General features: G+C 46.1%; 1 protein-coding gene across 2 annotated transcripts in view; it reads right to left on the bottom strand.

Moving 5' to 3' along the window:
* CENPE (centromere protein E) overlaps positions 1–22648 on the bottom strand; it is a 1911253-nt gene that overhangs the window by 1711178 nt on the left and 177427 nt on the right. For both annotated transcript variants that reach the window (XM_085641421.1, XM_085641422.1), the window contains exon 15: positions 10827–10980. In XM_085641421.1, the coding sequence (XP_085497547.1) occupies positions 10827–10980 (154 nt within the window). The remainder of the gene's footprint in view (positions 1–10826; positions 10981–22648) is intronic.

The following is a 22648-nucleotide window of genomic DNA, read 5'->3' as shown; positions in this document are numbered from 1 at the left end:
GTAAGGAAACGTTGGGGGATCCACGCAAGCCATGCCTCCCTGGAAGCGCACGGGTGTCTAGTTTTCAAAAATGTATAGGTTTGCTAGGTTTCCTGTAGGAGAGTAGGGTCTGCTATCCTATGGTCACCCCAAATTTTTGCTTCACTGGTTTTGACATATTGAGGCTGTGGGCCTGCTAATCAGACCCCCAGCCTGCTGTTCTCTCTACTAAATTGACACTATGCACTCTAGGTGCATAACCAATTGGAATTGAATCACCCTGTGAGCCCCTGTACCAGTGTACACTAGGTACCCAGGGCATTGGTGTATCTAAGGCCTACCAGGGGCTGAAGCATGTATTGTGCCACCCCTGGTCTGGCCTAACAATTTGACACAACTGGCTGATCACTCAGCTGGGGTAAGTTGGTGTAACCACCTCTTACATAGGTGTAGTATACCTATACCTAACCTAAATGGGACACATGTTAACCTATAAGTCACTCCTATGGCAGGCCTTAACAATCCTGAAGGCAGAGTGCTTGGTTCCATGTGAGATGGTGCTCTGGCATGAGCTGAGCCTGTCTGCAGTAGTCGGAACAACTTCCTTCTACCGTTTCCAGATATCGCCATACCATATACTCTTGAGTGCATTATGAACCTCGCGGTTAAATGCTATCTTTGGTAAGGTGTCATACGAATTGGAATACTAACCCCTCGCCAATTCTGGCGACGGGGTTAGCATTCCACCCTTCTAGAGGGACACGACATGTACAGCACCTGAAACCCGGGTAAAATCAGACATAGCCTCAGCTCCACAAAATGGACGCTGCCACCACCGACACAAGTCTGCCCTCCTGCTGCTGGGAGTCCTTCCAGCTTGGGAGACGTGGACAAAGGGTTTCCTGCCAGGGGAGGTGCGAGCACCACCCCAGACAGGATTTTGTGTATTGGTCAGGTAGGGCTTGAATAGAATCAGACATGCCTGAGGATCACAAGGAGCCTCGGTGCATATGCCAGTTCAAACCGGTCCTGGGGCACACCAGCCCCGGACCTGGGGCGAGCTGGACAAAGGATTGGGGGTGTAACCACCCCCCTTCCTGGTCCCACCCTTAGGGAGGGACCTAGCAGGTAGTCCGGCCCCTAGAATCCGCTTAAAGGTAGGAGCTGTGTCCTAAGACTTCAGATATCCTGGAATCAACTTAACACTAAGAAGAAGACGGGAACTTCGACGCTCTGCTGCACAGAGGACAGAAGGAATTCTCCCCTATGGTCAGGGAGTGACCATCTTGCTAACGCAAGCACCAACCAGCTACTCGACGTCTGCTTTGCGCCGCCTCCTGCCGGAGCCCGAGCCCAGAGCCCGACAAGAACTGGACCCCCAGACCTCTCACAGCCCGATCCACAGTCCCTGCAAAGAAGGAACCCGTGGAGGCACCGAGACACGTGGAGCCAGCCATCTTGAAAGACCCACGACAAGCTGCAAGCGCGACAACAGAGGCTCCCTCTGAGAAGCCCAACACCCGAGCAGCATCTGCACCAAAGGTGAGCCCTCCAGCATCTCCACGATCTGCGTGGGGCCCCTCTGCACTTCGCGACTCGACGCGCCTAACCGGACCGTGGCCAGTTGGCTAGTGGCCATCTTCGCGACCCACTTTGAAAACTACGACGCTGGTCTGGTTGCTCCAGACTGGCCCCTGCTTCCCTCCAAAGGAGCAGCCCCTCTGACCTTGCTGGTCAGAGTAATCAGCTTTCTTCGATTCCTGCGACTCCTGCTTTTGACAAGGCTTGTTTGCTTCCTTTGAGTCACCGACACCGCCGACAGCAAGAGCCTGCGTGGGACAGCTCGTGAACCGACTCCTGGACGTCGTCGACCTTCAGGGACCACGTGGCTGTGGAGACAAGCTACACCTCTTTGCCTGTTTGCACCCGACATCGCCTGGTGCCACGCCGGTCACTGGCTAGTGACTGTGAACACTGTCCCCTCTGCTTACAGGTCTTCTACAACTCCGATCCACCCTTGGATCCACCGCATCTCGTCTGGACCGACCGCCTGCAGCATCTTTGTCATCAGGCTCCATTGAACAGATAGACGAAACCCGACGCACTTCGAGACCTATGCACCCGCTTCCTGTGGGCGAGGTAAAGCTGGCACTCCGGTGCACAAGTGTAGAGAAACATCTCTAGTGTCTGTGTTTTAAGTCTTAAGTTCATAGTCCATCCAGAAGACCCTTCTAGCAGTAACCTTTGAACTTTTACGCACCCATTGAAAACCTATGGGAGCCCGCGTGTAACTTTTCTCACTGCACACGCGACCCGTGGACCTCCTGGTCACTAACTGAAGTTAGCTCCTTGTAGGCCCAGCGATTCTAGAGGCCCTAGGCCTTTTCCCTTTCCTAGTCGTGGTACTTATACCACTATTTTAGTATATGGTTTGATCGGCCACCAGGGCCTATCCATATAAAGTGCAACTTCTGTATATTGTGATACTTTCTTGTTTAACGATTTGTGCTCCTGTGCTCATAAAGAGTCTAGGGGATACTTTGAATAATAAATACATATATATTTTGAATATATATCTGTGTGGTGTCCTTTCATTGGTATAAAGGGGGGTTACATATGGTAAAACAGCTTGCTTTACATGCCAAAAGGAGTTTAGCCCGAAAGACTGCTTAGCCTACGCTACCACTAGGGCAGCTGGTCCGAAAAGGTTGACTTACAACCACACCATAAGGGTTGTTTGGCATGGTACAAGGTGGTCACTTTAACTAGTGAACAGCATATACCAGACCAACTTCTCACATTTCCCAAGTTGCCCGCAGAGCTAGGGTTCAAAAACTACAGCTAGACATTTTGCCAAAAAAGGGTCATTTTTCACTGCGAAATTGAGGTGTGACCACGTTGCGTTTTGCGCCGTTTCCTGCCGCGGGCACTAGGCCGACCCACACAAGTGAGGTACCGTTTTTCTTGTAAGACTTTGGGGAACGCGGGATGGGTGGAAATTTGTGGATCCACGCAGATTCCGGAACTTTCCACCACAGAAATGTGGGGAAAATGTGTTTTTTGGGACAATTTTTTAGGTTTGCAAGGGATTCTGGGTAACAGACCCTGGTGGGAGGCAGTCAAGTCACCCCATCCTGGATTCCCCTGGGTGTCTAGTTTTAAAAAATGTATAGGTTTGCTAGGTTTCCCAAGGTGCCCGCAGAGCTAGGGTTAAAAAACTAGAGCTAGGCACTTTGCCAAAAAAGGGTACATTTTCACAGCGATATTGAGTTGTGACCACGTTGCGTTTTGCGCCGTTTCCTGTCGCGGGCACTATGCCTACCCACACAAGTGAGGTACCATTTTTATCGGGAGACTTAGGGTAATTCAGATTTGTAAAGGAAATGTTATCTATTGACTCTCGATGCATTTCTGCCTTCCAAATGAAAGATATTGTGTAAAAAAGAAGTCATTCTAAAAAATTACTGATAATTCTCACGCTAGTAGGAGTATTCCCAATTTCAGAAATGTGCAAATATCTGTTTCTAAACTCTATATTTTGTTCCCATTTCAGAAATACATAGGTGTCTTTCATACCGATTTTTCCATGTACACATTTTTACAGAATAATTACTATATACCCGGTACATAATAAAAAACCATTGCAAGTTGCTGCTCAGTTTTTGGCTCTGGGTTAGTCGGGTTCTTGGTGAACCTACAAGTCCTATATATCCCCACAACCAGTAATGTCCAGCGGATGTAATGGTATATTGCTTTCAAAGAGCTGTCATAATTAGAAGAAGTTGCAAGTGAAAACGTTGACACAAAAGGCTGTTATTTTTCAAATAATTTTCAATTTATCCTATATTTAACTGTTAGTTTCTATAAAAAAAACCTTGATGGATCTACACAAATGACCCCTTGCTGAATTCAGAATTTGGTCTTCTTCTCGAAAATGTATAGCTTTCCAGGATCCATTATTGCTTTTGTACCCATTTCTGCCATTAACTGGAAGGAGGTCAAAAGCACAAAAAATAGCAAAAATAGGCTATGTCCCAGAAAAATGCCAAAACTGTGTAAAAAATGATGGGTTTCTGACAAAAGTCTGGTATCCCCGAAAAGCTGGGAAAATGGCGATTTCAACCCCACAAACCATTTTTTGATAACATTTGCAGGGAAAACCCCAAATGCTTTGATTTGCAGCCCGTTTTTCCCATTTTTCCGAGAAAAAAAACAATGTTGCTGTAAGTAATGTCGAAAGGTGATAAAAATCGGGGTCAAAAATAGAGGTTATTGCTAATACCAAGACATTATTGGTTCTAGCTGTTGGTTATGCAAGGTAGGGTAACCTGGTATCGCCAGGGTATGGGAGTTGTTTTGAGACGTGCCATTTCATAATTCGGGGACAGTTGTAAGGAATGATATAAAAGGAGGTAAAAAAATAATTAATTAAATAATAGAGGTTGTCGCTAGTACCAAGGCATTATTGGTTCTAGCAGTTGGTTGTGCGAGGTAGGGTTGGAAACCTGGTATTATCGCCAGGGTATGGGAGATTTTTCGAAAGGTATTTGAATGGAAAGTCCGCATGGAGAGCCAAGATTACTTAAAACACTGGTAAATTTGTGAGACACCAAAAATTGTTGGAGGACCAGATTCCATAGTGTACATTGCTCCCTGATGCGGGTGGTTCATGAGAACTGGTTCCATGGTATATCGTCGTTGAGCCCTTCGATGTGTGTACCTAAACGGAATACCCATCTTTGTTCTTTCTCAAAAAGGCCAACTTCGCTATTCAGTTGCTCAATGACAGTCCACTTTAGGTTACTTGTTCCATGATTGTTGGTTAGGTAGTGGGTAGCCATCTTAGTTTTACTTTTTTTGCAGTGAATGTTTCTCTTATGCTCCCCGATACGGATCTTGACAGGTCTTGAGGTCATTCCAATGTATTCAAGGTTGCATGGGCAAGTGATCATGTAGATGGTATTCTTGCTATTGCAATTAGTGAAACCTCTTTGTTCCCATTCATTGCCATTTCTGAATTTCAAGAACCTGCTTTTGCAGGTTAAGTGGCACGTGCTACAACTGCCACAAGGATGGTGGCCCTGAACCGAGGATAAAAGTTGGTCCCTAGGTCTGGTGGGTGGGAGTCTCTTCGGTTTGGTGTTAACCAGCATGTCTTTTAAATTTCACCCTCTCTTGTGGGCGAACATTGGTTTGGGAAAAATTAATTGGCAACTGTTGAGGAGTCTCCAGTGTTTGTTCACCACCTTGGTGATCTGGTTCGAGCGTGTGTTGAAAGTGGTTACACAGATGGGTCACTCATGTTGTTCGATCGTCATTTTATCCTCCAGCAATCAATCTGGGTTGTTATTCCTTGCCCTTTTCATGGCCTTGTCAATGACTCCTTTGGGATAGTTTCGTTGCGGAGTTTGGTTTTTAGGTCTGCTGCCTGGCTTCTGTAGTGATGTAACCTGGTACAGTTCCTCCGGAGGCAGAGGAATTGTCTGTAAGGAAGATTTTCCCTCAAATGGTGTGGATGAAAACTATTATATATGAGCAAACAGTTCTTAGCTGTTGGCTTGAAGTGTGTCGTAGTTTTTAGGGTACCTTCATCAGGGTAAATGTTTAGATCTAGAAATACCAGATTGGTGCAAGAGATGGTACTCGTAAATTTCAGAAAATTGTTCCGACCGTTCAGCCATACCATGAAGGCTTCAGTGGAGGGGGTGTCCCCTTCCCAAACAACTAGTATATCGTCTATATACAGTTTCCACGTTTTTATGTTGTGGTAGAATGGGTTCGAGGGACTCCGGATTATTTTGGACTCAAGGTAGTGCACGTAAAGACCAGCTAGACTGGGAGCAAAAGTGCTCCCCATGCTGGTCCAGTGTTTCTGTAGGTAGTATGTGTCTTCATACATGAAGTAGTTCTTGGTGAGTGCCAAAGAAACGCACTCCATCACCACATTTCGTGGTGTCTGGTATTCCCATTCGGTGGAGAACAGAACCTCCTCATTTATAGTTAATGTTTCGTCGTGAGGGAGGCTCGCATATAGGCTCTCTCCATCGAGTCCTATTAGGATGTTCTTTTCAGGGTCAAACTCTATGTTTTGGAGTAGTTGAAGCACCGCCCTGGTGTCCTTTAAATAAGTATCTGTCGATTGAACCATTGGGCGGAGGAATGCATCCGCAAATTTGGACAAAGGTTCCAAAATGGAATCTATCCCCAAGACAATGGGGCGCCCTGGTGGTTGCCCTAGATTTTTATGAATCTTGAGTATCGTGTAGAAGTATGGGACTCTTGGATATTTTTTTGTAAGGAAGTCTGCCTCTTCTTTCTATCCAGTTGTGGGCTGAAGCCTCTTCAACCATAGTTGCTATAAGGACCCGGATGGATTCAGTGGGGTCATCGCGGATAATCTCGTAACTCCTTGTGTCGTCAAGGAGTTTTCTGCATTCATTGTCATAGGTGGTAGTCGTCAGTATCACGATGGCACTGCCTTTGTCAGCCGGTTTAATGATAATGTCTCTGTTAAGGGATAGTTGGCGTATCGCTTATCTCTCTTCGTTTGAGGTGGTCTGGAAGGTAGTGTTTTCTGACAGAAATATCTTGCATTTCCCTCATTACAGCCTTTTCAAATGCTAGTAGTTCCACTGGTAGAGCAGAATCTGGGGGGACAAAGGTTAATTGTAACCGGAGACCAGTATCTTGGTCTTCTCTCTCGGGTCTCTCTTTGTCTTTAAAAAAGGCTTTCAGTTTTAGTTTGCGGATGAATTCTTTCATCTCAGCACACGTTCTAATTTATCTATCCGGTTTGTCGGTACAAATCCTAACCCTCTCTCTAGGACTCGTTCCTGCATGGGTGTCAGTTGGTGATCTGTCAGATTCACCACTAGATTCATCTCCTGCTGGTTGACGGTTGGGCACTCGTTGCGTTGGTCATGCTTCTTGTTGAGACCCGTGGTATCTCGTCCTCTGTAGTGGACCAATGGACACTGTAGCCTCTCCGGTTCTGGCCTCTCCGGTTCCGGCCTCTCCGGTTCCGGCCTCTCCGGGGGCCCTGGCGCGACACTAAAAAAGGCGGTTGTCCGTAGTAGTTATAGTCCTGGGGTGAGGGAGCCCAGTGTTGATATTGGTCACCCATCGGAGCTGGTCCATATGGGTAGAGTGGGAAAGGTGGTGGTCCTTGATAGTTGCCCCATCCCCTTCTTCTTGGGTTGTATGGTCGTTGGTATCGGTTACCACCTCCGCTGTTGTAGCGGCGCCCACTGCCTCTGCTGGAGCTCGAGTTGTCAGACCCTGTGTCTGATGATTCACCATCCGTACTCTGATCTTCAATCCTCTGAACATAGTCATCTCGTATATATGGGTAGACCCGTTCGTGACTGAAGTGTGAGGTGTCTTTTTTCAGTTTGTTGAACTTACTCTGTTTTAATGTCATCTCATAATCTGTTATTTACTGATTTAATTCCTTCAAACGTTTTTTTAGGACATTCGGAGGTATATAGGCTTTAAGTTATACCTCCAACTGTTGGATTTCAATTTTGAGCTCTTGCATAAGTCTGGTGGAATCGAGTGTCAGCCATGTTTCTGTCAGCAGAAGGATTTCAGGTTTATCAGTGAGCAGGAGGAGGAAGATGTCAAGCTGGTGCTCGACAAGGGAACGTGTATTAAGGTAGTAAATTGATAGGGGCGCGGGCCAGAAATTGACAGGGCTCTGTGAGATTTGCGTGGAGGTGCTAGAGTTCTGTATTTCTGGGAATGCGCTTCGTTTAATAAAGATTTCCTTCTCAGTTGTTAATGTGAATATTTCATGGGAGAGGGCCAGATGAGTGGAGTGCAACAATTTGAGGGCTTCTGAAGGGTATGTAATGGAACGGGCATAGTGGCTGGCCCCTGGAACCGGATGAGCGCGGATGGGTGCAGACGGGCCCAGACGGGCGCAGAAGGGCTTGCCTTTGGCGCGCCACAGACGCGCCCGCTGCGCGCATCCGCTGCGCTCCCATGCTGCGGGCTGCATTAGTCTACGGTCCCCGCCCACAGCTCCGCCCTCTCACAGCGTGATTGGCTGCTAACGGGGAGAGTTGCCAGGAGCAACTAGGAAGCACGAACAGCCGTCTTACGCGCTGAGGTCAGTTTCAGTAAAATCAACAATGTTACACAGTAAAAACAGATTCTAAAGGTAAATTTAAAAAAGTTAACTGCAGCGATTTTGCAAGGCCTACAAGTAACGTTCTGCGGGTAGCAACAATAGCTGCGCTGATAGAGAGCGTGTGATGCCTCACTTATGCTGCCCAAAAACACACTCCGAGACAAACCACGAGCACTGCTAGCATGCTTAATCCAGCTGTTCATGGCAGGTCTTGAGGTTTTTTCCAAGGCAGGCAATCCTCTCAAGTTTCTGGAGTCACAGCTGCAGGACTAGTCGACTTTGGCATCGTTTTCAACAAGCAATGCAGACAAGCCGGCAGGGTTGGTGCCAGGTTGGCTGCTTCTCAGCGTATGCGGCTCTTCTGTGTCCTCTACTTAGGTCATCAGGATCCGCTTCTCTGTTTCCAGGGACTCTTCTAAATACTGAATTTAGGGGTGTTAGGGAGTGTAGGGCAGTAGCCAATGGGCTAGTGACCCTCGGGTCACCACAGCCCTCTATATGACCACTTTCTGTGGGAAGTGGGCATAATCCTGTCCCAGAGTTTTTAAGTATGCCATCACAAAGAGGGCAACTTCTGAAAAATCGTGACATCCCACAGTAGCTCACCTAGAGGAGACACTAGCCTGGAGGTGGCACACCTACAAAACTAGCTAATTTTCTACCTTCCACATGACAAGGAGGCTTTGGACGGGGGTGGCTTCCTGTCCTTTGAGGGGAGCAAGATTCGCATTCGATTGGCAGCAGCGTCTTTGAAGCTCATCGACCCAAGGAGGTTAATCAGCAGGTCATTCTGTCGAAGAGAGCCTGGAAAGACTTTTGTTCTGGGTCTCCTGAGAGCAAAGAGCTCTCCCCCTAGGAGATTAGACTAGCGTCTCGGATGGCAGGCTGGCTAAAACCAGTCAGCAAGGATACCAGAGGCAGGTAGGTTTTCAGGGGTGCCCTCTGGGTGAATGTATTGGTCAATCAAACACTGGAATCAGTGTGGGTATACTAAACATCCCTATTTTTAGTGAAGCCATTATATAGCTGGGGAACTCCTTTGCACCAGTGTCCAGCACATGGTTTAAAATAGCTTCCCTGTTCAGAAATAGGACTGACCAGCACAGGAGCATATCTGCTCGTGCAGGTATGCCCTCACATGTAATATTCAGCAACCTGTCTTAGGGTCGTTAGGCCTGCTGTAGGGGTGACCAGCAGATAATTATAGTTAGGACCATGTTTCAAAGGAAAAGCAATTTTGCACATACACACACTCGTATATAAGTGCTCCTGGGTCACCGCACGTGGGTGGAACTATTCAGTACTTATGACTATTGATGAGTATCCACTGGAAGAGAACACTAGTTCAACCCGGTCGACAAAAAAAAACGGAGAAAACATTGTTTTAATGAGAAAGCAACATCCAAACCAAAAATAAATTAAAAGTAACCATCTTCCAGCTAGTTTTCATGGCTAAGACAACAGAATAAAGACAATGCAAGGATCTTTCAAAACCCTGTACATGGACAGGACTATGCAGTGTTTATGAACAATAGTGAAGATTTCTTGATGCAAATTTATAACTGAATTTGGCACATGCAGTAAAATAAAATGTCTAACTGGGCAGGAATTTCAAATCTGTGTTAGAGGACCATGCATATGGCAGGACCTACAATGAATTACAATGAATTTGGAACTGAGCGAATAACTTAAGGGGTATTTGGGCTTAAAAAAAAAAAAAAACGTTGAACTTGCGGTATAAATACTAATTTTCTATCGTTTAATTTCCTTTACAAAGCATAAGTCTCATGCAACTGTACTTTTAGGTAAATCATTTTCCTGCAGTGTTCCCCCAAAATTTGCTTCACTTCTGGATCCTGGAAATCTGACATTTTGACTTCTGAGCCTTTCGGGGGGAGGGGGGGGGGGGAGATTTTAGAAATTTCCCTCCGACACATATATAAAAAAAAAAACTATATTGAACTTAAATTACCATACTTGACACTTTGATAAGTCATTTGTAATATGTTTGCAGGTTATGCAATCTGTACGAAGGTCACATTTCATTTGTAAGCCTACAGTAGATTTAACCTATTGAGAAATGTTTGCAGGTACGAAGGTAATCTTTATTGTGATGATCCAAGATTTCTCACCAAACGCACTCCATCAGGCGCAAAGGGGTGCACAGAGCTCAGTCTGCCATAAGGTTACTACATTAAATCAATAGACTCAATACAAACTATCGATCACTTGTCATTTCAGGAAGGTGCCTAGGTGTTTATCCAGTGCACCCAATTGACCCAAACTGGATTCTCAGTTTCCAGTGCGTTTTAGGATTTTTTTGCTTTCATCTACATGCTCCTACATCTGATTTTCTTCATTTTTGCAACATTTTGATCATGATGCTCTATTTATTTTAGCTGAACAGTTACAGTGTTTTATGCATACCTTTCATTTTTTGGGAGTTGTATATGTACCACAGTAATTTTTTTTTCAAGAAGGATTTACTTCCATGTTCCTAGCAACAAAGGATAAGCCAAGTAATTCATCAAATAAATAGATTTACTTAATTATATTTTTCCTTTATGGAGCACAGAACCATTCACACAAAACTGCAGACTCTCTCCATAATTTAGCAAATCCGCTTCTGCAGTATTCCACACATTGAATTTTAACTTGCTAGTAATTATTCAATATGTGAGGCCACAATGAAGCTTTTAGTGACAGACTAACTTACCTTTGCTGTTTGAGCCCTTGTGATGCATCATTCAAAACTGCCTGGCAAGAAAATAACTTTTCACGCTGAAACAGCTGAATGGCTGGGTTCCATTCATTATCACATAACCCTTCATCTACAGTCCGGCTTAACTCATCAAATTCAGAAATATCAGCTGTAAGAAAGGGGGGAAAAAGGTTTAAAGGCCTCATGTAAAATTAAGAGATTTGCTGTAACATTAACTGAGTAGCAACTATGATGAGATAGCAAGAAACAAGTAAACACCATTTCTCACATTACTTCTAAACAATATTAAGCATGTTAAAATCATTATGCACAGGTATCTTATGGAATGTTCCTTTAAGGCGGTTAAGAGCCTTATTTTAAAACAATTTCCAACAGGCATACATAACTATCGTCTGTACATCTAAGGACAGGAAAGGGACAAGCAGGCCTAAGTAAAGCTGAACAATGAAAGAGCTCTGGCTTGGACCATTAACTTTAACCAACTGTTTATTATTTGCAAGTGTTTCCATAAAAACAACATAATTACTAGCTAAGCGAACATCCTGACATATTATCCACAAAAAGCAATCTAAAAAAAAAAAAGCTACTTACAGTCTTCAACACTCTTCCTGGTGACTACTTTATCTAAGCGCAGATGCCTCACTTTTTGAAAATTCCCAGGTTCCAGACTGGATTCGGAAGATTTAAACAGTAATGCTCCTGCGTACTGACTTTGTTCCACTGAACTGCCGAGCAGAACTGCGAATACGTAACACCCATACACACTGACGTCAGTTTATTTCTTGACTTGGTCCGTGGCTAGAGGGCAGGGATGAATCTGGGTGAATGGAGCATCCGCCAGAAAAAGCATTGCCAAAGGTAAGTAACTTGCTCTTTTGATGGATACTTCATACGCAGATTCCTCAACTTCAGAATAGATACCAAAGCAGTTCCATAGGTGGTAGTTCTGTGGAATGGCTCATACTCAATAGGTCCTGCAGGAACGAAATGCCCATGCCATCGAACCTGGCAGTCAAGGCAGTAGTGCTTCATGAACATATTTATTGATGCCGCTGAAACCTGTCAGATGTCAAATACAGGCGCTCCGCTTGCCAACACAGTTGTAGCAGCTTTGGCCCTGGTGGAATGGACCACGAACCCTTTCAGAGGCCATTTCTTGACTAGAATGTAGCATCTTGACACAGAGGACTATCCAGCTTGACAAAGTCCTTTTCTGCACTGTGATGCCTTTCTTTGTCTAAGGAATCCCCACAAAGATCTCATCATCGACCTAATGTTCTCAGTGTGATTGATGTAGAATCTTAAAGCTCTTGTAGAGTCCAATGAAGTCACTCTCCTCTTTCAAGGGGTAAGGTGGGCATGGAATGATGGGAGAGTGATGGACTGCCCAACGTGAAAAGCAATAACCTCTTTACATAAAAAGGCCGTCGTGATCCTTAGTAGCACTTTGTCTGGGAAAAAGTTAGTGTAACTGGGCTGCATTGAGAGAACTTGGAGTTCGCTCATGAGACGAGCTAAAGCTACCAAGACCAGAAACAGTTAGAGTCAGGAGACGTACTGGACAGTTGTGCATGGGTCCGAATCGCATTCGCAAGTATGATCCCACTGTGGCATCAATGACTGTTTGGGAGGAAACAAATAGTTCAAACCTTTTAGAAACCTCATAACAGGCGATTTAAACAAGGTCGACTGGGAAAACAAACATTAACCGTTGCCACAGCAAGTCCTGGCAGGGCCAGGGAAAAAACAAATGAGACATCCAACAGCTAGGCTTGTAACGGGTTGACATTTCGAGTGCCAAACCAGGTTACGAACTTCTCATTGCCCACCACAGATGGATTTCATACAGGGACGTTGGGATGAAATTTACCACTTCAGGCAATAAAACTAAAGCAGTGAATCACTGACTGTCAATCTCCACACATCAAGGTTGAATTTATGTAGGTTCAAATGGAGAACCCTTGCCAGCTGCTGGGACAGGAGGTACTCATGAAATAGTAGCCTGATCAGAGAACAGATGCTCATTCTCAGACTTTCTGGATACCATACTCTCCTTGCCCAATCCGGAGCAACTAGGGTGACTTCAGCTAAGTCCATTCTGATCTTCTTCAGAACATGGGCCAGGAGAGCCAGCTGCTCACAGCAATACATACTTCCAGGAGCTCCATTCTAGGTGGAATGCATCAGTTCTCTGCAGTGGCAAAAACCTCTACACAGGGTTACCCATTACTGGAAGATGTCCTGTGCCACCTCAGAGTGTAACCGCCATTTATGGTCCGACAGGTGCCATCGGCTAAGCTCGTTTGTCATAGCGTTCAAAGATACAGCAGGTGGTGCATGATGAGGGAAATGGTATGGTGCTCCAGTCATCTCCAGAGATGAAGAAAGAAGGACACCACCCTGCTAATTCCAGTACCACATGGTGGTGGCATCTGTGAGAACCTGAACCAGCGTCCCTTTGCTGGATGGTAGGAAGGCATTCAGCGCCAGGCGAATGTCCTGCAGCTACAACAGGTTGCTTTAGAGACTGGTTCCAGTGTTCTTTGATCTCCACATCTCCCAGAAGACTTGCCCAGCAGTGATGTATTTGTCACAACAGCCCCCTCCAGCTTGGGCAGGGAGAGGGGTCTACCACTGGTCCAATTGCAGCTGAGCCACCACAACAGGTCTTTTGAAATATCCTATAAAGTCTGGAAGGAATTTGATCGGTTCCCCTGGTGCTGGGCCCACTTACACTTTAGGTTCCACTGCAGAGCCTGCATATGCCACCTGGCATATCCAACCAACAAACACGATGCAGGATATCAAGAGGCCAAGAAGCCTCACAGGCACTCACGAGACCCAAGACTGCAGCTAAAACACTAGGATAACAGTCTAAATGTCCTGGACTCGTGATGGAGGGAAGGCCCAAAACAGCACAGTATCAAGGATGATTAAATGAAAGAAAGTCTCTGCTAAGGTGTCTGGAGGGACTTTGACATGTGAATCGTGAACCTCAACAATGTCAGAAGATTCACTAGGAGGTGGTCTATGGCTTATTGTGATGAGCTACTCTTCAATAGCCAGTCGTTGAGATAGTTGAAAACTTGTATCCACAACCTCCAAGGTGTGCTGCCATCACTTTTGTGAACACCCGAGGGGTGATGGTAAGACCGAAGACGAGAACGGCAAAATTAAAATGCTTCTGGCCCACATTTAACTGCAATGAACATCTGTGGGACTGCTAGACGGGTACATGAATGTAAGTGTGCTGTAGGTCCAAAGCCACCATACAGTCACCTGGATCCAGGGCAGATAGAACTAGGGCCAGCATAACCATCTTGAATTTTTCCTTAATCAAAAAAGGCATTCAGAGGGTGGAGATCTAAAATAGGATAAAGGACTCAATTTTTTGACACAAGTAAATAATGTAAGTAACAGACCATCCCTATTTCCAGGGCTGGGACCTTCTCTATGGTCACTTTGGGCAAAAGAGCCTGCACTTCTTGGAGCGGGATGGACAGGTGGTCCTCTGAAAGACATATTGATGCAGGTGGAAGACGCCGAGGGTCACACAGAAAATAGAATGATATAACCTTGTTAGACAATCTGGAGGAACCACCTATCTGATCTAACATATTTTGACAACCTTGGAGGAAATAACTGACCATGCCTCCCACAGGGTGGTTGTGTTTCACTAACTGCAAACTAAAGCACTTTGGAGGCAAATGCCGGTGGGGAAGGGGACTGGGAAGTTTACTGCCCATGTTGGCCTGGGAATGCCAGCCCCTGTCCTGAGGCCCATTTGGCATGAGCATGGTTGGGAAAATTAGCTAGTCAGAAGGTGTCACACTTTCAGGCTGAGCACACACCTAAGTTAGGCAGCGTGAAGTGGACAGTAAGAGGGTTTTACCATCTTGTTTTTTGCAAAACTAGTTACTCTGGGTCAGGAGTATGCCCACTCTCCACATGAATTGGTCATATAGGGGGTGCAGTCACACCAGGTGTATGTAGCCCATTGGCTACTATCTTATACTCGCCTTAACACAAAAGTTACTACTTGTGTAACAATATATCTGTAAAAGACATTAGTTAGTGATAGATTCCTTACCTTAGACTATCCCCAGGCGTCAGACTGGATTGGGAAAGTTTTGCTAGCAGTACCCCTGCACGTCAGTAGGTGGCGTTGTGCGGCTCCACGTGCATCGCAAGCGCCGAGATGACACCACGGAGACTACTTAGGCGCCACCCATGCGCGCCGACGTCACTTCTGTACACGACTTTCCGCGCCAGGAACGCAGAGCCATGCAAAAAACTGACACCTGGTGCCAATAAACTAGGGCCCTGAAAGGGATGACCTTAACGCTAGAAATCAGTTCGCAGAACGGGGAGGATGGGTGGGCCGATAAGGAATCTATCACCAACTAATGTCTTACAGATATATCGTTACACAAGTAGTAACTTGTGCATCTGAAAAAGACAGGTTAGTGATAGATTCCTTACCTTAGAATAGATACCCCAGCAATACCAACCCCGGTGGTGGGTCTGCGAACAGATTACACCAGAAAGTCACAGAGAACAGAACGGCCAAAGAAGCCATCTCTCCGGACCGGACTGTCAAGGCAGAAATGCTTGGTAAACGTGTGCAGCGAGGCCCATGTAGCTGCCTGACAAATGTCCTTCAAGGGAACGCCGCGTCCCAAGGCAGTAGTGGCTGAGGTCGCCCTGGTAGAATGGGCACGCAGCCCCACAGGAGGCTCCTTCTCAGCCAAGGAGTAACACGCTTTGATGCACGGAACGACACCGCAAGATGGTTCGTTTGTGCACAGCCCGACCTTTCTTGGCGCCCACGTAGCCAACAAAGAGCTGGTCATCCACCCAGAACTGCTGTGTACGCTTCAGATAGAACGCGAGCGCACGTTTTGAGTCCAGATGGTGGAGCCTCTCCTCCTCCCTTGAAGTATGCGGAAAGAAGGTGGGCAAAGTGATGGTCTGCCTGATGTGGAAGGGCGTGACAACCTTTGGCAAAAAATAAGGATGAGTCCCCTGGGGTGGGGCAGTGGTGGTGGGCAATCGTCCAGTTCATAGGGGCCCCTGTGACGGGTTTGGACCAACTACCCAGCAGGACCGCTGGGAGTTGGGGTTGGTACTTGATTTTGTACCTGTGGTTACTAATGGGTACGACATTGGCCCTGGATACTTCCCACCGCCCCCAATTCTAGCCCTGCAGCAGGCCACATTCTTATATTTGTAGGTCAGCCAAGAGGTACTGTGTACAATTCTTATTTGTTTTTGCACCAAGTGTGCCTTTGGGGTGTTTGCGCCCAAAAGTATCGGAGTCCTATTGAGAAGAGGGTAGCATATAGATACTTCATTTTGGTGTGGAAAAACAATCCTTATCCATGTGGTGGGCTAAAAAGCTGAAATGCAGGCCAAGCATCTTGGACACCCTTTTGGAAACAAAATACATGAATTGCTAATATTTAGGTTAGTATTGTAGGTAAAAGCAAGGTGTACAAAGTGTACGTTTGTTGCCAGACTCATTTTTAAGGCTCTCAAGTCTTAGAGCAAGTTCTGGAAACAGACTAGCAATCGAGAAGCAGGCTGTTGACTGTGGTAGCCTTCTTTACAACATTTAAGTCACTTACAAACCGCAAGAAAGCAGAATTGGAATTTCAGGTTCCCCTACAGCAAGGAGCCCATGTCTTGATGAAGCAAGCTTCAAACTTCAGCATCCACCTCCTTCCGTCCTTGCTATCTCTATGTCTGAGGCTGGGCAGAAAGACTTTGTTTGGGTAGGAGTTGATCCTGTGGCAGGGCTACTCCCCTAGCACTATCTGCTCTGAGGACTTGGGTGGCACTTAGAAGGGGCTTTTGTGCCGGCATGCAAGCCCACAAGCCGCACATTTTTCCCTCATCAACCTGCCCAGGGAAGTGCTTCTCCGCAATCGGCGTTCCCAGGGGTGTCGCCCACCATTACCTCACAATGCATCACCAGCTCCCTCACAGCCAGGTGGGTAAATTCTCTCAACGGCAATGGGCACCAGGAGGCGAAAAGGATGCCAAAAGACACTAAGGCACCGTCACTAAGAGCACAAGCACTTTCCGGTCTCCTGCTGGATGGGGAGCACACTCCAATATCTGAGGAACCATTGGCGGGCCAAATTGAGCCAGAGTTCAAGCAGGTTGGGGATATAGATGTTGTGCCACACCTCTCCTCCTACAGCCGTGGTTGTTACAATGTGCTGATCCTCCTGGTTAGTTTGTCATCCTTAGAATTCTCTAGGCCTGGAAGATGAACATGTTGCTTGCTAGCAACCAATGAAAGATGGACTGGAACTCAATTACGACTCTTCACCTCATTTCCCTTTCTGTTGACATAATGTACTGGACAGTGTTGTCCGTTTTATCAATCAAAATACTTTATTTCGGCCTATAAAGCCATAAAAATAAGAACAATAAAAGACAATACATGCATAAAATTTGTAAATACTTTCATCCATTGCTCACTTTGTCAAATCTATATACATCTAGTCTGTTACAGTTTATTTTGAGTCTAGCTGAGTTCCACCAGTTGGTCTTGGCAATCTGGGGGTTACCCTATTGTCTTGTTCGCTTGTAAAGTGCCTGTGCAATATAATAGCAGCAAAATACTATTTATTCTGTACTAATTTCAAGTTCTTGGAAAGTGTGTGTGCAATAAATCCATAAAGGTACAGAATCTTATACTATACCATTATACAAGAACATTGGCATGAATTAATTTATATCCAAACTGATAGGAAAACTAATAAAATTTAAGTATTCATAAAAAGTTCCGAAAATGCCTGTATTAAGCTAAAGCTATCAATTCTTAAAATCAGCAAATTATTACTAAAAACATGGACACCAATACAGTACACAACAGTCTAAAAGTACTTCAATTGTTACACAGAAGCGTAGCTATTTCAATTTCGTTTGGTCTTAGCCAGGGTATATGATCCCCTTTGGTTTTTGTCATAATTGTTCCTGCCAAATTGTACAGCATTACCGCTAGGTGGGTGCCTTAGATTGACAGCCAGTTTAAAAAAATTATAATTTTTGCCCTCCCTTTTTCCTCGTAAATGCAACAGCCAATAAAAATCGTCTGAGGGCAAAAACTATTAGGCGGGAGTTGTCAGTTTTTAATATTCTCAACATATCATTCATTCTCCTGACGCTAAGGCACCTGGCTATCGGTTTTATCCACTTCCGTCTAGCTGATCTATATGCTGGGCAGAAAAACCAAACGTGTGGAATATCTTCATCAACCCCCTTTCGACATAAGGTGCAATGGGACTCCCCATCCTTAAGTTTTGGCATTGACCATTTGGCAACAAAGCTGTTTAATTGTAATATACCTTATCGAAATTTCAGGTATAAACACTTTGCCAATAACGGTTCTATCTCATCTCAGAACGTCTCTGTAGGACTTGGCTTTTTTTCCCTCATTTGTTTTCGTTTTTAGTGTTGAGGCAGATTCAGGGAGCCATTTTACCTACCCCTGAAACTTCTGTCTGAGGGCCTGAAGCACAAAATGGTGGCCACCTGTGACATCACCAGCATCCACTGGAACCTACCAGCACCTTCCAGAACATTCCAGAACCCTGTGACAGTTGGAGGCGGTTTAGAATGTTGGGAAGCTAAGACAGAGAGTTGGCAGTTGGAGCTGGCAGTTGGCACCTGACTGGTGAAGAGAGAGCAGCAGAAACCTGAAGGAGGAAGGAGTGAGGCAGCAGGGGTGGAAACTTGTGCCTGGAGTGGGGTCCATAAACCCACCCTTGATACTAGTCCCTACTGACTGAGCCCAGCCTGGAGCCCTGTGTGGGAAGAAGCAAGAAAGACCATCCTAAGGACCTGGACAGCAGGAACAGGCCTTAGAAACAGAGAACAGCAAGATCCTGACCTGGAAACTGGTTTCCCTGGAGTCCGACGTCGAGTAGCCTGAGACCGGGAGCCCGAGGTGGAGAAGCGGAGCTGACTGGAAAAGCAGACGTCGTACCCGGAGCCGCCAGAGGTCGAGAGAGGGCGCCGTCAGAGGTCGTGAGGAGTACCAGAGGTCGAGGAGGAAGTCACCCGAGGTCGAGTGAGCGGCGTCATCGGAGGAGTGAAGTCCGCCCTCCGGAGTCGTCGGAGACCGAGGTGAGGTGTACCGGAGGTCGGGAGTGAGGATCGCACTCCGGAGTCGCCGGAACCTGTGAGAATCATGCCGGAGGTCGGGAGTGGAGGTCGCACTCCGGAGTCGCCGGAAACCTAAGGAGAGGAGCACCGGAGGTCGGGAGTGAGGATCGCACTCCGGAGCCGCCGGAAGTCGACATCGAGTTAAGGCCAGCCGACGTCATCGAAGCCGAGGTCGCCATCGGACCGGAGCCGCCCGAAGTCGACATCGAGTAAAGACTGCCCGACGCCATCGAATCGGAGGTCGAGATCGAACCGAGGCCGCCGACATCGAAACCGGAACCGCCTACCGGCGTCGTCAAGAACTGACATTGTGCCGAGGCCGCCGACATCGAACCGGAACCGCCTCACAGCGTCGACACGACTCCAGCGGCGTCGGAGCATCAGAAAAAGGGCAGTAAGTGGAGTAGAGGGCGCCTAAGGCCCTGTGGAGACCTGAGAGACTGCTCTAAGGGGCTAGGGTGGTGCTGGAACCAACCTGACTGTGCCAGGGGTGAGCTGGGACTAATCTAGAGAGGTTGTGTGGAGGAAGAGAGCCAGCTCTCTGGTATTCCCCCCTTGATCTACCTCAGTTTAGGCCTCAGCCTTGTCCAAGCCAGGGAGTAGACACCCTCAAGCCTTCCACATCCCCACAAGCTGTGCCTGGGCCAAATCAGCCCTTAGGAATTCAAAAGTGATCTGATTCTATGAGTGTCACTGTCAGCTTTTAAGTATTTATTAGGGGCACTGTATTTATTGTATTTAACCTATTTATTGCTTCACTGTATTTATTGGTCCACAGTATTTGATGCACAATATTTATTGGTTTACAGTATTTATTGCCTCAGAATATTTAATTGCCTGTATGTATTGCACTTATATTTATGCCTTCATTATTTATGATCACCCCTATTTATTGAATCATTAAGCCAGTATTTATTTGACCTGCACTATTTAAAAAGTTTGTATATTGTGATTGTTATTTATCTAATCAGCAACTAAGAGAAAAAGAAGATAAAGTAAGATATTTTCATAATTTTTACGGTGTAGAGTCGTTTTTGGAACGGATGCACGCATGGTTATTGTATGGGTATGTCGCATGCTTAGCACGGAGCCTGATTCCTGACCACTCGAGCCAAGCTACCACAGTGTGTCCGGAAGGCCACCACCACCCTTTCAGTGTGGGAGTGTGGTTTTCCAACAGTCTCAAACTGAGGTGTCATTTTAAACTGGAGGAATTGCACGGTTAGTCTTCCATGCGAATTGCTTGAAATTACCTTGTCTAACAAATTCCCCAAATAGCTGCATTTTGACTCAGGAGACAGCAGACTTGGGTTCAACCAATATCTGCTCAGTTCTATGTCCAAAAGCCATGTTCTAATATGAGTCAGCCAAGGGAAAGAAGCTTGGGTGTAGAGTGCCAGGAGTTCAATGAGTGATTCTCTATACACTGTTAGCTCCGGTGTTGTCCAAGTTCTAATCCAGAACGACAGCGTTCTCTAGATTGCTAGATACTCCAGACGTTTAATGCCCAAATCGTAGGTCGGGGGGAATCAATGAAGTATGTTGGGGAAGGGCAACAAGCATTCTCAAAATGTTATTTTCGGAAATAGTTAAAGATTTAAGGGTGCCACTTCCCCAAATCTCCGCACTGTATACGGCAGCAGTTTGGGCTCTGGCCTTCTATACTTCCAGAGCGGGAGTGATGGCTTTAAAGTAGGTTGCCGATTGTTTTTTTACAATGGAGATAGAGTATTGTGTTAGAATAGCCTTCGACTTCTCTGTCAGGGCCCAGAAAAGTTTAGAGTCTAAAGTGATCCCAAGATATACGAAATTTGATACGCGTTCCAGTTCTGTGTCATTCAAATATAATTTGTTCTTAAAACTTCTATGTGGCCTTATAGTCATATATTTCGTTTTTGTTGGGTTCACCTCAAGACCTTTTACTTTACAATATTCATTAAGGTTGTGAAGCAAATTTTGCAAGCCACTAGGTGTTTGGGACAACAACATAGTGTTGTCCGCAAATGTTAGAGCAAAGATGTAATTTCCTCCTAATTTTGGTGAATCATGCACACAGTTTTGGAGATGTTTAACCAAATCATTTACAAACAAGAGAAAGATTCGGTGCCAGGACGCAGCCCTGGCACACTCCCCTCTTGATTGGGATCTCATCAGTAAGCACACCTCCTTTGCCTCATCGCACTTTGGCGTAGTTGCCTTGGTGTAACCTGATCATTTGAATTAAAATTTCGCCACGTACACCCTGTTGGTGTAAGGATTCCCACAGCTGAGCCCTTGGGATGGAATCGAATGCCGCCTTTAGGTCGATAAAGGCGACATAGGTGGCTGGATCTTAATCTTGTATATTTCCAGCGTATGATCATCTAAATACTGGATCTATTGTACTAGTTACTTACCTTCGGTAACGATGTATCTGGTAGAGCCGTTGTCTAGCCGCAGATTCCTTAACTTAGAATATCGTCAGGCCGGATGCGGTATTTTTTTGCAGCAGCTGCAACTCTGCTCGCCGGGGAACGGCGCCACACAAGCCCGCCTGGACGTCGTCCACGTCCGTGACGTCAGCGAGGTCATATAAGTCCCTCCCGGCACGCTGACGTCAGTTTTCTTTGGAGAAACTTGTCCGCAGTACAAAGCGGAGCTGCCAACAACAAACTGTGAAAGTATGGGAACAGTGTGCGAGGGATGAAAAATCCGTGAAAAAAGGAGGATGGTGCAAGACACCATCGTAAAAGACCGAATTAGACACTGCCTACGTACAAGTGAAAAAGCTGTGAGAAAGAACCCCACAAGCTAAGCGAAGACCCTTCTCGAGTGCAACAAGGGAAGAATATCTCTACAAACAGAAATAGATCGTCATTACCATGTAGAACTGTGTCGTCTAGCAAGAACGGAGCACAGAGAGAACAGTCCACCGCAGGAAGGTATGAAAAGAGTGGCACTGCCCCTATAGTAATGGAGGTCTGAAAACAGAGGTCAACAGATCTCCAAAGACGACGACTGTAGAGGAGACCAGAACCCTGAGCCAATAGAGAAGGCGGGAGGGAGGGAAGGAAGGAGGGAAGGCAGCAGGAGAAGAAAAGAAAATGTAGATGAATCTCCTGGTGAAGGTTAATCAAAAGGCATCATTTTACAGGTAAAACCCCTGAGAGGAAGTCAGCTGTATTATGGCTATTCTCAAAGGGACGCAACAATGTGAGCACCCGTGAGAGAAAAAAACAATGGTAACTGAAAGAAGCCAGCGGAGAACCCCCCCAAAGTCTCTACCAGATACATCGTTACCGAAGGTAAGTAACTCGTACATCCGATAGAGACATCTAACTGCAGATTCCTTAACTTAAAATAGATACCACAGTCATACACCAAAGGGGAGGTGGGTCTGCGACAGACCAGAAAGCGCCAAGCACTTGAGCCGGCAACAGAGTGATAGACAATGGGGAGGGCTGTGGCGGAACAGCCAGACAGCAACCCAAATAGCTCGGAAGAGCAAAAGATAACGGGATGCAAATCATCCCAAAAATGCCAGAATGATGCTACACCATACCTGTATAAGCATGAGAGGTAGAAACGGCACCAGCCATATACCAGAACAAAAGAAAGAGAGGAAGAAGGACCACTCTTAGCTTAATGGCGCACTATGT

The sequence above is a fragment of the Triturus cristatus genome, chromosome 2_2, assembly GCF_964204655.1.
Source record: "Triturus cristatus chromosome 2_2, aTriCri1.1, whole genome shotgun sequence".
In the NCBI taxonomy this organism is placed as follows: domain Eukaryota; kingdom Metazoa; phylum Chordata; class Amphibia; order Caudata; family Salamandridae; genus Triturus; species Triturus cristatus.
Note: the sequence above shows the minus strand (reverse complement) of the source record. Positions and strands in the feature narration are given on the sequence as shown.